Source organism: Hyperolius riggenbachi, chromosome 5 (genome assembly GCF_040937935.1).
Source record: "Hyperolius riggenbachi isolate aHypRig1 chromosome 5, aHypRig1.pri, whole genome shotgun sequence".
Taxonomy (NCBI): Eukaryota; Metazoa; Chordata; class Amphibia; order Anura; family Hyperoliidae; genus Hyperolius; species Hyperolius riggenbachi.
Window position 1 is genome coordinate 50,435,302 of NC_090650.1, and position 16,371 is coordinate 50,451,672.

General features: G+C 48.3%; 2 protein-coding genes across 5 annotated transcripts in view; one reads left to right on the plus strand and one right to left on the minus strand.

The window, feature by feature from the left end:
• Window positions 1-16,371, minus strand: part of PRTFDC1 (phosphoribosyl transferase domain containing 1) — a 514,552-nt gene that overhangs the window by 302,313 nt on the left and 195,868 nt on the right. The gene's annotated exons all lie outside the window — the stretch shown is intronic.
• The window catches only part of GPR158 (G protein-coupled receptor 158), a 329,086-nt gene continuing 316,991 nt past the window's right edge, over window positions 4,277-16,371 (plus strand). For all 4 annotated transcript variants that reach the window (XM_068235645.1, XM_068235647.1, XM_068235646.1 and 1 more), the window contains exon 1: window positions 4,277-5,614. In XM_068235645.1, the coding sequence (XP_068091746.1) occupies window positions 4,782-5,614 (833 nt within the window). In that variant the 5' untranslated portion in view covers window positions 4,277-4,781. The remainder of the gene's footprint in view (window positions 5,615-16,371) is intronic.

Below are 16,371 nucleotides of genomic sequence, written 5' to 3' on the forward strand. Positions count from 1 at the left end.
CCGCCATCAAAACAGCTCTATCCTAAAGCAACACCAATCAGGATTGGGAATTCAGACATAAACAGCTCCAACTTTGTGCGCAGCCTTGGCGTACTAATCGATGGGGAATTGAGTTTCAGAAACCAAATTTCATCTGTAGTTAAATCCTCCTTCTTTCATCTGAAGAACATTGCAAAGATTAAACATCTGATTCCCCCAGAGGATCTTCCAACCCTAGTCCACGCCTTCATCACATCACGTCTGGACTACTGCAATGCCCTTTATGTTGGCCTCCCCAAAAAGGACCTGCGTCGCCTGCAATTAGTGCAGAATTCTGCTGCCAGATTGCTAACAAACCAGCCTCGCCACTGTCATATTACACCGATCCTTCGCTCACTGCACTGGCTACCAGTAGAATGGAGAATACTCTTCAAGATTGGACTGCTGACATTCAAATCCCTGCACAGTTTAGGCCCTGGATACATGAAGGACTTGCTGAAGCTGCACTACACCTCTCACAACCTCAGATCAGCAAGTTCTGTAAACTTGGTCACTCCTAGAGTGCACCTCAAAAAATCTGGAGATAGAGCCTTCTGCCATGCTGCCCCTACTCTCTGGAACTCCCTACCACACCCAGTAAAGACAGCACCATCCCTGGAGCTATTCAAATCCAGACTGAAAAGCCACCTGTTTAGCCTGGCATTTCCAGATTTATAAAATGTCTTCCTCTGTACCACGATGGTCTGAGCCATGCTTATGCGCTTTGAGTCCCACGGGAGAAAAGCGCTTTACAAATGTTATTTGTTGTTGTTGTAGTGTTTCCCCCCAAAATACATATAATCTGACAGCATTTCACCAAAAATCCATGCGATTTGGCAGAGGTTCTTCCAAAATACAGATAATATAGCAGTCGTTCCCCCAAAATAGACATAATCTGGCAGCAGCGGTTCCCCCAAACACACATAATTTGGCAGCGGTTCCCCAAAATATGTGTAATCTGGCAGCGGATCACCCAAAATACATGTATTCTGGAAGCAGCAGTTTCCCCAACATACACCATCTGGCAGCGGTTCCCCAAAAATACACATAATCTGGCAGCTGTTTCCCAAAATACACTTAATCTGGCAGCAGCGGTTCCCCAAAAATACTTAATCTGGCAGCAGTTCCCCCAAAATAGGTGCCCCTAGTATAGGTAACCAGGTTAAAAGGTATTCCCAGTGGAAGTAACCAGGTCTATAGGTGTTCCCAGTGCAGGTATCCAGGTCTATAGGTGTCCCCAGTATAAGTAGCCAGGTCTATATAGGTGCCCCCAGAATAGGTAGCCAGGACTATAGGTGTCCCCAGAATAGGTAGCCAGGACTATAGATGTCCCCAGAAAAGGTAGCCAGGTCTATGGGTGTCCCCAGCATAGATAGCCAGGTCTACAGGTGTCTCCAGAATAGGTAGCCAGGTCTATAGATGTCCCCAGTACAGATAGCCAGGTCTATAGGTGTCTCCAGTATATATAGCCAGGTCTATAGGTGTCCCCAGCAGGCATGGGCTTAAATTCGGATTCGGGTGATCCGGATAGTTACTATCCGGATTTCACCCAGTAAAGCTGTGCGGGGTTCAAGCTTACACGTCTGACGTCTTCTTCGCTCGTCCCTCGGCGCCTCCCACGATGCGTTCCAAGTGATTGTAGTCACGTGACAGCGCATTGGAATGCATCGTGGGAGGCGCCGAGGGACGAGCGAAGAAGACGTCAGACGGGTAAGCTTGACCGCCCCGCCCAGCACTACTGGGTGAAATCCGGATAGTAACTATCCGGATCACCCGAATCCGAATTTAAGCCCATGCCTGGTCCCCAGTATATGTAGCCAGGTGTATAGGTGTTCCCAGTATAGCCAGGTCTATAGGTGTCTCCAGTATATGTAGCCAGGTCTATACGTTTCCCCAGTATCTTGAGTAGACCAGACTAGCGGCACACAGATCAAAGCTCCCTCCGAAGGCTGTAACAGCGGTAAGTCCCCACCCGCTGTCAGCCGCTGCGCTGACACTTAAACATTCCGGAGGGGAGAGCCAGGAAGGGGAGCCCCAAGGTGAGGGAAGGGGGGGAGACGTCCCCCCTTACCTGCCGCTGTGCTCATTGCTCCCTTTCACTGGCTGCCTCCCCTCCTGCTCAGGGTGCTCTGGCTGGCCCCCCCTGACCAAGGGCCCTTGGCCCGTGCCTGAGTGCCTGAATGGTCAGTCCGACCCTGGGTACAGACACACACACACACCAGGGCCGGTTTTAGACTTTTTTCTGCCTGAGGCCAACTTGTGAAGATGCGCCCCCACCCGATTTGGAATGATCGCACAGCACCGACAATTTGCTTTGCTTCATTTGATGTTCTCCCATGACATGCTGCAGCTCAACACAATAGCACACTGGCTGGCTGTGAGTCTGTGAGTCTCGGTCTCTTCCTACTCTGTCTACATGCTGTTAGTGTAAACACAATACAAAAATGCTGCTCCTGAAATCTCTGCCGCCTGATGCAAATGTTTTACCTTGCTTCATGAGAGAACCGGCCCTGACACACACACACACACACAATCACTCACTCTCTCTTACACACACACACTGCCACACACTCACAGTTTCATTACAGCCTTATTGCACACATATACACGTATAAAATACACATATACACAATCACTCACTCTCTCTCGCACACACACACCGACAGACACACACTCACAGTCTCATTACAGTCTTATTGCACACAAATACACTTATTAGTTACAGACACACACACATCTCTCTCGCACACACACACACACCGACAGACACACACTCACAGTCTCATTACAGTCTTATTGCACACATATACACTTATTAGTTACAGACACACACACATCTCTCTCTCACACAAACACACCGGCAGACACACACTCACAGTCTCATTACAGCCTTATTGCACACAAATACACTTATTAGGTACACACACACCCATCTCTCTCTCACACAAACACACATTGGCAAACACACACTCACAGTCTCATTACACACATATACTGTACACTTATTAGGTACACACACACACACACACACACACACACACACATCTCTCTCTCTCACACACACACACACACTGGCAGACACGCACTCACAATCTTATTACAGTCTTATCACACACATATACACCTATTAGCGCACGCACACGCTCACACACACCTCTCTCTCTCTCACAGACACACTGGCACATACAGGTATACACTAATTAGGTTCAGACTCACACACATCTCTATCTGCCTCTCTCATACACACACACACTGACACACACACACACACACACACACACACACACACACACACACACACACACACACACACTCACAGTCTCATTACACACATATACACTAATTAGGTACAGACATACACACTCTCTCCATCTGCCTCTCTCATACACACACACACTGGCAGGACACACACACACACACACACACACACACACACACACACACAGTCTCATTACACACATATACACTAATTAGGTACACACACACACACACACACACACACATCTCTCTCTGCCTCACTCATACACACTGGCAGACAAACACAAACTCACAGTCTCATTACACACATATACACTGATTAGGTACAGACACACACATACATCTCTCTCTATCTGCATCTCTCATACACACACTGGCAGACACACGCACACACACACACACACACACACACTCAGGCTCATTACACACATATACACTAATTAGGTACAGACATACGCACATCTCTATCTGCCTCTCTCATACACACACTGGCAGACACACACACACACACACACTCTCAGTCTCATTACGCACATATACACTAATTAAGTACAGACACACACACATCTTTATCTGCCTCTCTCCTACACACACTGGCAGACACACACACACACACACACACACACACACACACACACACACACACACACACACACACACACACACACACACACACACACACACACACACACACACACACACACACACACACACACACTCATTACACACATATACACTAATTAGGTACAGACACACACACACATCTCTATCTGCCTCTCTCATACACACACACTCTCATTACAGGTTCAGCACTGGACAGCTCCTTCCACCTCTCTTCCTGCCTCACCAATGGCTCTGCCTTGATTGACGCCATGGCCGCCCAAACACAGCCCAAGGAAGGCAAGCAGCATACCTATAGGAGTCCGGTGGGAGGGGGCAGCGAGCCGTGCGTGTCTGGCTATGGCAAAGTGTAGTTAAATCCTTTCACAAGCAAGGAGAAGGCGGAGTATCTTTCTTAAGCTCCTCCAAGAAGTCAATTAGCAGGCGTAGATCGCCCACTGCCTGCAAACAAACAGAGAAGGAGAGAGGGAGAGGAGCCCCACACTGCTACATTGTTTCTAGGGGAGGTGATGCCTGCCTTGGATGGGCACAGCTGAAGTGGCGGATCGGGGCTCGCCCAGGAGATGCAGGCATCGCAGGGATCAGTCCTCAGGAACAGGAGAGGATGGGGATACTACAGACGTAAGCAGTCTAACTATAGCTTCTGTGCTCGATGGGATGTAACCTGCTCAGATCAAGGCACTTGTCTGCGTAATTCCAGCTGGAAACCTGCTGGGAGGGAAGACCGGAGCTCTATCTCTCTCCAGTGACCACAGGTGGAGGAGAAGGAGGAGGAGGAGGACAGCCGTTTGCATGCAGCCAAGGAGACATTAATAGGACCTGATGGTCAGCGCGGTGATTTTATAACTTCTAAAAATAATAATCATCATCATTTTGGGTTGGTCATGGCTCGGTTGGGGGTTCTCGCAGCCTTTCTGGCCAGTGTGTGTTTACTGGGGGCGTCTGAAGAGCAGAGGATGAGCAGGGAGCCGATCTACAGCATGGACCGCTCTGCTCTGTGGATCAGGACCACGGAGAGCAGCATCAGCAAGAGCAGCCTGGCTGGTGACCTACCAAAGCATGTTGCCTCCTTCCTCTACACGGGGGACTCCAATGAACTCAGGCGTGCCAACTGCTCCAAGAGGTACGAGCTGAGCAGCCTGCCCGGGTTGTCCCCGGGAACGACCCACCAGTCCCTGCACAGCTCCGTGGAATTACTCGTCCACTCCGCCAACTTTTTGAACATGATGTTCCAGAGCAATAAGTCCAAGGAGCACTCTTCTCCCAGGGACCTGGAGTGGTACAGCGCCCTGGTCAGGAGTATCTTAGAAGAAGAGCCCAACGTCCAGAGGTCTGCCTTGACCCTCAACGTGGACCCACATTCCCATGTCCCTCAGGTGTTTCTGCAAGCCACCAGGGAGGAGGACAAGATCCTGGTGGAAGACTTGTCCTCCTCCTCGTCGGCTCATCGTCTGGCCAACGCCACCCAGGAGACGGACTGGTTCCACACTTTCAAGCACAGGTGGAGGCCCCACCATCACAAGAGGTTCTCCTCAAACGGTGCTAGAACTTCGGAGGAGAGATGGGGCAAGGGGGTCAACTATCTCATGGACAAAAGTCACGTGAAGTGGTCATCTCCTTTTCTGGAATGCGACCAAGGGAAGTACAATCCCAACTGGCTTCTCACGCTATCTGCTGCATTTTATGGGATGAAGCCAAGCCTTGTACGGGAATTCAGGTAGGAGGACATTTTCTCTAGGCAGCTAGGCTGTGTGTGAGAATAGCTTGAGCCCTATGGAGGCTTGGCAAAGCACCGTGTGCAATAATAGGCAATTTTCTCATTAGAGAAACACCTCTCTCTGGTGATCGGCTAATAAGGAATGCGAAGTACGAGGGCTTTCACTAAAGGAGCTGTTTACCGATGTCTGCTAAGCTTGGTGGCATTCTATGAATCATCTATTTGCATAATAACAACTGCGGACTAATTAAGTTTCTTAATTACATAGGACGTTGTGGAAAAGCTAAAATTTTATCTTTTGTTCAGACAGATAACCCCCAGCAGGACTGCAGGTTTAATGCATGTAATAAGGCTGGCTGCTATGTCATTACTTTACACTACACCGTGTAATTAGCGGCTGCAGAGCCACATTCATAATGTTACCGGCTGGCAAGAACATTCCATTGTGCATGAAGTAGACACGTCCTAGGATAATGGGAAAACTCTCATATCTCACTCTCATAAAAACACAAACACTGTCTCTCTCACTCATTCACCCTCTGACTCTCTTTTTCCCTTTCAGTCACCAACTGGTGTTAATGTTTATGTAATAAAAGGGCACCTGGACATTTGGGCACCCAGTAAAGCCAATAGTAGAATGCTACTACTACTATTAAAATGTAAATACGGTATTAAATACAGATATTTTACTATAGCTAAACCTAATTCTACTCTCACACAGATTCCTCCCAGGATGCCTAAACCTAACCATCCTCCCCTTTCTCTGCATAGACATCCTTCCTGGTGCCTAACTGCCCCCCAGGCACAAACACCTAACCCTAACCGTCCTCCTCTCCACAGACAAGTCTCCTGATGCTGGCCTAACCCTAGTAGCCCCCTGGCACAAACACTCTGCCTGATGCCTAACCCTAACCGTCCTCCTCGCACAAACACCCTTCCTGACGCCTACTAGCCCTAACTGCCCCCCCCCCCTACAGAAACACCCTACCTGACGCCTACTAACTTCAACTGCCCCTTCACACAAACATCCTACCTGGCGCATAAACCCTACTCACCCCCCCCCCCCCACACACACACACACACAAACACCATAACTGATGCCTAACCCTAGTCGCCCCCCTCACAGAAACACCCTACCCGACACCTACTAACCCTAACTGGCCCCTCACACACACCCCCATCCTGACGCCTAACCCTAATCGCCCCCTCAAAGAAACATCCTACCTGACGCCTACTAACCCTAACTGCCCTCCTCACACAAACACCCTACCTGGCGCCTAACCCTACTCACCCCCCCTACACACACAAACACCCTACCCGACACCTACTAACCCTAACTGCGCCCCTCACACACACACCCATCCTGACGCCTAACCCTAATCGCCCCCTCACAGAAACATCCTACCTGACGCCTACTAACCCTAACTGCCCTCCTCACACAAACACCCTACCTGGCGCCTAACCCTACTCACCCCCCCCCTACACACACAAACACCCTACCTGACGCCTAACCCTAATCGCCCCCCCCCCCAATGAAACACCCTGCCCGGTGCTTAACCCCCCCCCACACACACACAAACACCTTACCTGACGCCTAACCCTAACTGTCCCCCCTAGCACAAGCACTCTTCCTGATGCCTTACCCTAACCGTCATCTTCCTCACCCAAACACCCTACCTGATGCCTAACCCTAACCACACTCCCCCCTACACACACAAACACCCTACCTGACACCTAACCCTAACCACCCTCCCCCCTACACACACAAACACCCTACCTGACGCCTAACCCTAACCACCCTCCCCCCTACACACACAAAGACCCTACCTGACGCCTAACCCTAACCGCCCTCCCCCCCTACACACACAAACACCCTACCTGACGTCTAACCCTAACCGCCCTCCCCCCCTACACACACAAACACCCTACCTGACGTCTAACCCTAACCGCCCTCCCCCCCTACACACACAAACACTCTACCTGATGCCTAACCCTAACCACCCTCCCCCCTACACACACAAACACCCTACCTGACGCCTAACCCTAACCACCCTCCCCCCTACACACACAAACACCCTACCTGACGCCTAACCCTAACCGTCCTCCCCCCCCTACACACACAAACACCCTACCTGACGTCTAACCCTAACCGCCCTCCCCCCCTACACACACAAACACCCTACCTGACGCTTAACACCCGCCCCCGCACAAACACCTTGACACAAAAAAAAAATCAACTTAATTTTTCAGGTGCTGCCATAGGCACCCATTGAAATAGGGACATTAAGGGCCAGCTTGGGCACCCGATAAACATTGGGCAATAGACCCAGCTCACACTATTTATGGTGTGCTGACGGTGCCAAAATTTCCCCTCAATGCCGCTATTTCAATGGGTGTCTATGACGGCGCCCAAACTTCTGCTGCTAGCAGGCACCCAAATTGCCTGCTTTGCACAAGGATACATCTCTTTCTATCTATCAGAAAAACACAGACACTATTATCTCTGTCTCTCACTCATTCACCCTCTGACAGTCTCTGTCTGTCTTTCTCCCTCTCAGAAAACCACAAGCACTGTGATTTCTCTTTTTCTCACTCATTCACCCCTCGACAGACTTTCTCTTTTAGAAATGCACAAACACTCTGATCTCTCTGTCTCTCACTCATTTCCTCACTGACAGACTTTCCTGCTCTCTGTCTCTCACCAAGTACACATGACATACACACTTATTAGAGACTGTCTCTCTACTACACCATCAAGACATAACAAATGCTCATTCTTAATGGATACAGGCTTCCTGTGCCTCTCTGAGACCATATTGACGTCACACATTTGTCAGAAACAGTCTCTGTTGCAAACTGGAGCAGAAGGACAATACTGTATCTCACCTACATACTTGCATCCCCCCATCCCTGTCACACAGTCTCACCTAGATAACTGCATCCTCCCATCTCTGTCACACAGTCTCACCTACATCCCTGCATCCTCCCATCTCTGTCACACAGTCTCACCTACATCCCTGCATCCTCCCATCTCTGTCACAGAGTCTCACCTACATACCTGCATCCTCCCATCTCTGTCACACAGTCTCACCTACATACCTGCATCCTCCCATCTCTGTCACACAGTCTCACCTACATACCTGCATCCCCCCATCTCTGTCACACAGTCTCACCTACATACCTGCATCCTCCCATCTCTGTCACACAGTCTCACCTACATCCCTGCATCCTCCCATCTCTGTCACACAGTCTCACCTACATACCTGCATCCCCCCATCTCTGTCACACAGTCTCACCTACATAACTGCATCCTCCAATCTCTGTCACACAGTCTCACCTACATGCCTGCATCCCCCCATCTCTGTCACACAGTCTCACCTATATACCTGCATCCCCCCATCTCTGTCACACAGTCTCACCTACATAACTGCATCCCCCATCTCTGTCACACAGTCTCACCTACATCCCTGCATCCCCCCATCTCTGTCACACAGTCTCACCTACATCCCTGCATCCCCCCATCTCTGTCACACAGTCTCACCTACATCCCTGCATCCCCCCATCTCTGTCACACAGTCTCACCTACATCCCTGCATCCCCCATCTCTGTCACACAGTCTCACCTACATACCTGCATCCCCCCCATCTCTGTCACACAGACTCACCTACATACCTGCATCCTCCAATATATGTCACACAGTCTCACCTACATAACTGCATCCTCCAATCTCTGTCACAACATACCTGCATATTGACATCTGTCACACAGTCACTCACTGCCCACTGCAGATACCCACTAAACACATGTTACATTATGCACAAACTGTCTCTCTCTCATTTGCAGAAGAAATGCCAACACTATGATCACTGTATCTCATCCATTCATTTACAGAAAGACATTTAGTGTATTTTTCTTCTTCCAGGTTGAACTACACTAAATAGTAATTTATTAAGTACAAATACACCAACATCTCTCTCTCTCTCTCTCTCTCTGTCTCTCTCTCTCTCTCTCTCTGTCTCTCTCTCTCTCTCTCACACACACACACACACACACACACACACACACACACACACACACACACACACACACACACACACACACACACACACACACACACACACACACACACACACACACACACACACCTGTCTCTTACACACACACCACACACACAAACATCTGTCTCTTACACACTCACACACACACACACACACCACACACGCACTCAAACATACATCTGTCTCTTACACACACATGTACCACACACACACAACACACGCACAACCATACATCTGTCTCTTACACACACACACCACACACACATACACACAAACAGATCTCTCTCTCTTGCACTCACAGTCTCATTACAGTCTTATTACACACATATAAACTCTGGGCCCGTTCTCACATGGGCGACTAGCGGGGCGATTCCCAGTAATCGCCGAATTGCTAGCCCAATACTAACTATATGGCAGTGTTCCCACTCACTGCCGCGATTGCTGCTGAAAGCAGGCGATTCACGATTAGCGTCAATTGTAAAACTCACTACATGCAGCATTTTACCGCAATTCCAGAGTGATTGCGAATAAAATGCTAAAAACCGCTAATCGCGATCGGTCAAATGTTAATTGCAGTAAAATCACCTGCGCAAACTGCTAGTGCTTAATTTGCGCTTCCAGGTACACACACACACACCTCTTTTTCTTTCTCTCTTTCTCACTCACGCACACGCTGGCAGACACACACACACACACACACACACACACACACACCTCTCTCTCTCTCACACACACTTACACACACACACACTCACACACTCACACACCTCTCTCTCTCACACACACACACACACACACACACACACACACACACACACACACACACACACACACACACACACACACACACACACACACACACACACACACACACACACACACACACAGTCTCTTTACAGTCTTATTACACACATTTATACTTTATGGGCTCCTTTACTAAAGGCCCCGTACACTTGCTCAACCAAACTGCCTGAGTTGGTCATTTAGTTTGTTGCTGTGCGGAAAATACTTGTCGTGTCAGCGTCTTGTCATGTTGTTGTTCATGCACTTTGTTGTGCCGTGTGTACGATTCTTAAAGAGACTCAGAGCTGAAAAATTAAAAAGATTTCATACATACCAGGGGCTTCCTACAGCCCCATCCGCTCGGATCGCTCCCAAGCCACAGTCTTCCACCGCTGCCCGCAGCTTCGGGAATTGGGTCCCGTCACTGATGTCAGTCACGCCCAGCTACGTAAGAGAAGTGCGCCCTCTACGTATCTCTCCGGCGGCTGCTGGAGAGATATGCAAACAGCACACTTCTCTTACGTTAGACTGGCTCCGACTGACGGAAGTGATGGGACCTGGCTCCCGAAGCTGCGGGACGTTGGCGTGGGAGAGATCCAAGCGGATGGGGCTGGAGGAAGCCCCTGGTATGTATGAAATCTTTTACATTTTTCAGCTCTGGTACACTTTAAGTCCTGATCGGTAAAAATTTAATGTGAGAACAAGATTTTCACTCAGGCGGTAGTAGTAAGGTAATTTACTGAAAAACATGGCTTCAATTTACTAAGACCTGTCCAGTAAAGAGTCTCATCAGCTGTGGAGTAGGTCTGGGAAAGCTGTGTTCTGCAATGTTCTCCCACTTCTGTGTTGTGACCGTGTTACGATAGTAAGAGGCATCCCGGTATCCCTTTAGATCCGCATGAGTTTAGATGAACTTTCAATAAACACAAGACACACCATGCTTGGATGATCTCAGAAGTTGCTCCTTGGCATCTCGGAGCAGGAGTCTAAGGCCCAGTTCATCCTGCTATGGATGGAAAACTGATCCATGTAAAAAGTGATGTGTGATTTGGTCCTTTTGGAGGATCGTGGTGAACGGATCCATTTAAACAGACCAATGTGAATGGAGGCATTGATTAACCTCTTGACGACCAGCTAACGCCGATTGGCGTAAACTGGTCGTCTGCGGGTTACCATGGAAACGGCCGCTTGATCGAGCGGCCTTTCCATGTCAGTTCACGGAGGGTGTCTCCGTGAACAGCCGGAGAGCCGCCGATCGTGGCTCGCCGGCAAAATGTAAACACGCGGGGAAGAAATCTCCGCTGTTTATATCACACGGCGCTGCTGCGCAGCAGCGCCGTGACGTAGATCGGCGATCCCCGGCCTCTGATTGGCCGGGGATCGCCGGCATCTGATAGGCAGAAGCCTATCCTATCAGGCGCAGGATGGAATGCCGTCCTGCGCCGCTCACAGGGGCAGGGAAGGGGAAGGAGGCCAGGAAGCGCTGCGGAGGGGGGCTTTGAAGAGCCCCCCCCCCCGCAAGCGCAAGCAGCCGGCGGCGATCAGACCCCCCCCCCCAGCAGGACATCCCCCTAGTGGGGAAAAAAGGGGGGTAGTCTGATCGCCCTGCTGCACTCCTGATTGGTGCTGCGGGCTGTAGAGCCCACGCAGCACCGATCACTGGAAATTACCCTGGTCGTCAAGTGGTTAACATTTGTTCTGTTTAAATCCATTCTCGTTCGTTCCGCTAAACTTTCCGTTTCTTTAGGCCAATATGAACGGGACCTAAAGTGTTAACCTCTACAGGGCTGCAGGGGAAACCATATCCGATGTGTGCTCTCTTTTCTGCTGACTGAGGAAAAGAAACTTGTCGGCCTGGCAGTATATCGGCACCAATGGAGAGAGTAGCAGGATGGGGTGGCTCCTCCTATTGGATGGCTTCTTTGTCTGTAACCTTTTATCCAATCCTAATTGTTAGCTAACACAGCTCTAGCCTGGAGATAAATACCGAACTTCTCACTTAGTTTTACTGCACGACACATCTTTATGAATTGACCTTTCTTTGCATTTATTGAGGTATTTGCCTCATAAGTTGGTAATTTACTTCACAGGCTGGTCATTTCAGTTTGCCATGCGGTAACAGCCTTATGCTTCATACACACTTGAGATAAAAGTCTTTGGAAAAGGCAAGATCACAGACCAATCTTACCCCATTCCATGTAGTATGAGAGCCATACTCTACACAGTCTATTCTATGGAGCTGCACTCCCCATCAGATAAAATCTTTGCAAGATGCTGCACACAAAGATGCTGTACACACTCAAAAGATCATTATCTGCAAAAGATCTGTTCCTGCAAAATATCCATTCCTGCAAAATGCATTCATAGTCTATGAGATCTGCAGATCCTCATACACACTTGGTTTAACAGACTTCATCTGCATATCTGGCAATCATCTGCAGATCTGAAAATCCATCCTGGTGGATCTGATCTGCAGATGATCTGCAGATGATTGTCTGTTAAACCAAGTGTGTATGATGATCTGCAGATCTCATAGACTATGAATGCATTTTGCAGGAATGGATATTTTGCAAGAACAGATCTTTTGCAGATAATGATCTTTTGAGTGTGTACGGGCATCTTTGTGTGCAGCATCTTGCAAAGATTTTATCTGATGGGGAGTGCAGCTCCATAGAATAGACTGTGTAGAGTATGGCTCTCATACTACATGGAATGGGGTAAGATTGGTCTGTGATCTTGCCTTTTCCAAAGACTTTTATCTCAAGTGTGTATGAAGCATTAGTGAATTGACATTTGATAAGATTTTTGGTAAAATCAGCTGTTTTCTGCATCACCGAATATGGTGACGCTTAAAGTAAACCAGGCAGAGACGAAGCACCCTAATGTATTTTACCATATATATCAGTGGGAACATTAGAGAAAACACATACCCTGCTCTCTGTTTCATTCTTCACTGCTCAGCCTGCTTGTTATCAGCCCTGATAAAATCCTCGACTGAGCACTGAATCATTATGGCTGAGGCTATATAGCAGAGCCAGAAGGGGGCAGGCTTGGGCCTGAAAAGACAACAGAGAAGACAGACTCACCCCCTCCCCCACACACACACCCACACCAACACACACACACACACACGCGCGCGCGCGCACACACACACACACACACACACATGCGCACACACACGTGCACACTTGCACAGCAGACACACAGATGTATGTGCACACACACACACACACACACACACACACACACACACACACACACACACACGTGCACACACACACACACACACACGTGCGCACACACACACACACACACACACACACACGTGCGCACACACACACGCACACACACACACATGCGCACACACTTACATGAAAGCAGCAACAATTAGCTAAATATAGCCAATAACCGTTGGACTAGTGAAAAGTGAGAAGAAAGTGGCAGGGGCAGCATCTGCAACATAGACTCATTATGACTCTCCATTACTAATTTATTATATGTTGAAGTACATAGACTGCTATAATATATTAATGTCTTCCTCTTCCACTGAATACAAGCCTGGACACATGCCAGACTCAGCCTGGGTGATCATAGGAACTGGCACGGCGTTACAGAGCCAGGCAGCAGCCAGAGCTGTGCCAGTTAAGGGATTTTGTTCTTGAATGACTGATTTTAGAAGGAATTGGGGTAATTTGTTTTTAAACACCAGGGGATTTCAGCGGATAATTTGACCTGGGGTAAACCTGATGCCGTTAGATGCAATAAGCCAATAAAGTCAGGATTACTGCTCTCAGCTGCAGTCAGAGGAGCTGGAGACTGGTTTCCCGGGTGCTTCTGGTCTAATCAGACAGAGACACTGCTTGTGACACATAATTCTGTGCCTTGCCTCTCTACAACCTAAAGTGTAAACTTGTTGTACTATTTAAACCTCAAAACTTCGTTGAGGTCTGCACTGCTTCCAATATTAATCTTAGTTTATTAAATATTTAAAAAGAACAAACAAAAAGAACTGTAAGGCACAACAGTCCATTGTTTCGGGCTCGTGTCCCTCTTCAAGGTGCCCATTTCTGGGCACCTAGTGTTTTTCACCCCACGCCCTTTTGATAGTTATTTTACCAAATGTGTTACTCTAACTGAGATATTTTATTTATTTATCTATTTAATTAAGTATTTATATAGCGCCTACATATTACACAGCGCTGTACACAGTATATTATCTTGTCACTAACTGTCCCTCAGAGGGGCTCACAATCTAATCCATCCCATAGTGATATGTCTGTATCGTGTAGTGTATGCATCATAGTCTAGGGCCAATTTAGGGGGAGCCAATTAACGTATCTGTATGTTTTTGGGTTGTGGGAGGAAACCAGAGTGCCCGGAGGAAACCCACACAGACACGGGGAGAACATACAAACTCGCAACCCGGAGACCCAGCGGTGCAAGGCGAGAACGACATATATCTGATATTTTGAAATTTCAGCTTCACCCCATGGCCTTTTAATGCCGTCATCCCTCCCCCTATGTTACTGCAGGGCCATGTAGCCTGCTGATTCTGATTCTAACCCATAGCAGCCATGTGTTATGATGTCATCACATGGAGTGGACACAAGGCAGCTTGGATGCAGTGGAACATGGGGGGGGGGGGGGGGTAAGTTTTTTTCAGGATGGGGTGCAGCAGTGGGAAGAGGAGAGTAGAGCTCTCAAATGCAGCACTGCTGTCATTTAGGCCCCTTTCACACACAAAGAGAAACACTTATATCGCGCTTTTCTTCTGGCGGACTCAAAGTGCCAGAGCTGCAGCCACTAGGACGCGCTCTATAGGGAGTAGTAGTGTTAGGGAGACTTGAACAGGCAGAGCTGAGGTTCGAACCCTGGTCTCCTGTGTCAGAGGCAGAGCCCTTAACCATTACACTACCCAGCCACCCACACACGCAGTATGTGTGAAGGGAGGATCGCAGGTGCAGAGCGACAACACTTCAGTGAGGTACTTCCTGTCCAGCAGGAAGTGCCTCACTGACTGGGCGGGAGGGGTGAAGGGGTGGAGACCTATGCATATTACCCTGTATACCCTGTATGAAATCGGCCTTTAGGCTCCCTGCACACTGCAAATGCGATTTGCGATTCCGATTTTCTCTGGATGCTATTAAATGAAAAACGCAAAGAAAATACAGCATGCAGTACCGATTAAAAATCAGAATCGCATGTGAAAATCGATTTAATATCGAAATCGGAATAGCATGTAGTGTGCAAGAGGCCTTGGGCCTTGGCCCTCTTGCACACTACATGCGATTCCGATTTCGATCTCTAATCGAATTTCCCATGTGATTCCGATTTTCGATTTTTAATCTGTACTGCATGTTGCATTTTTTCTGCATTTTTCTTTTGATAGCATCCAGAGAAAATTGGAATCGCAAATCACATTTGCAGTGTGCAGGGAGCCTTAATGTTTTTTTTGAAGACTAAAGGTGGCCACTAACGGTCCAATTTCTGGCGAAAAATCGTTTGAACGATGAGAAATTCTGATCGGATTGGTTGTAAATAATCTCCATTGATGAGCACAAATCGAATACGAACGATTTGAAAATAATCATCCGATTTGGATTTTGGTCAAACTAACATTTGGATTTTCTTGAAAGCAAAGTTTGGTTTGTTGGTGGTGTAGTCAACGACGTTTCTTCCATTTACAATTATCTGATTGCTCAAACGATTTTTCGCTAGAAATTGGATAATTAGTGGCCACCTTAACGTTAAAATCAGTGACTAGTTTTCATGTCTTATGGTTCTGAGCTTTTATTTTTCATAGTGTGGGTGCACGGTGGTGCATGCACTGTCGCGGTCCCGCGCCTTCTCAATTATTCTTCCCTGGCTAGGAGCTTCTGCACATGTGCAGCTGCAAGTCTTTATGAACTGTGCATG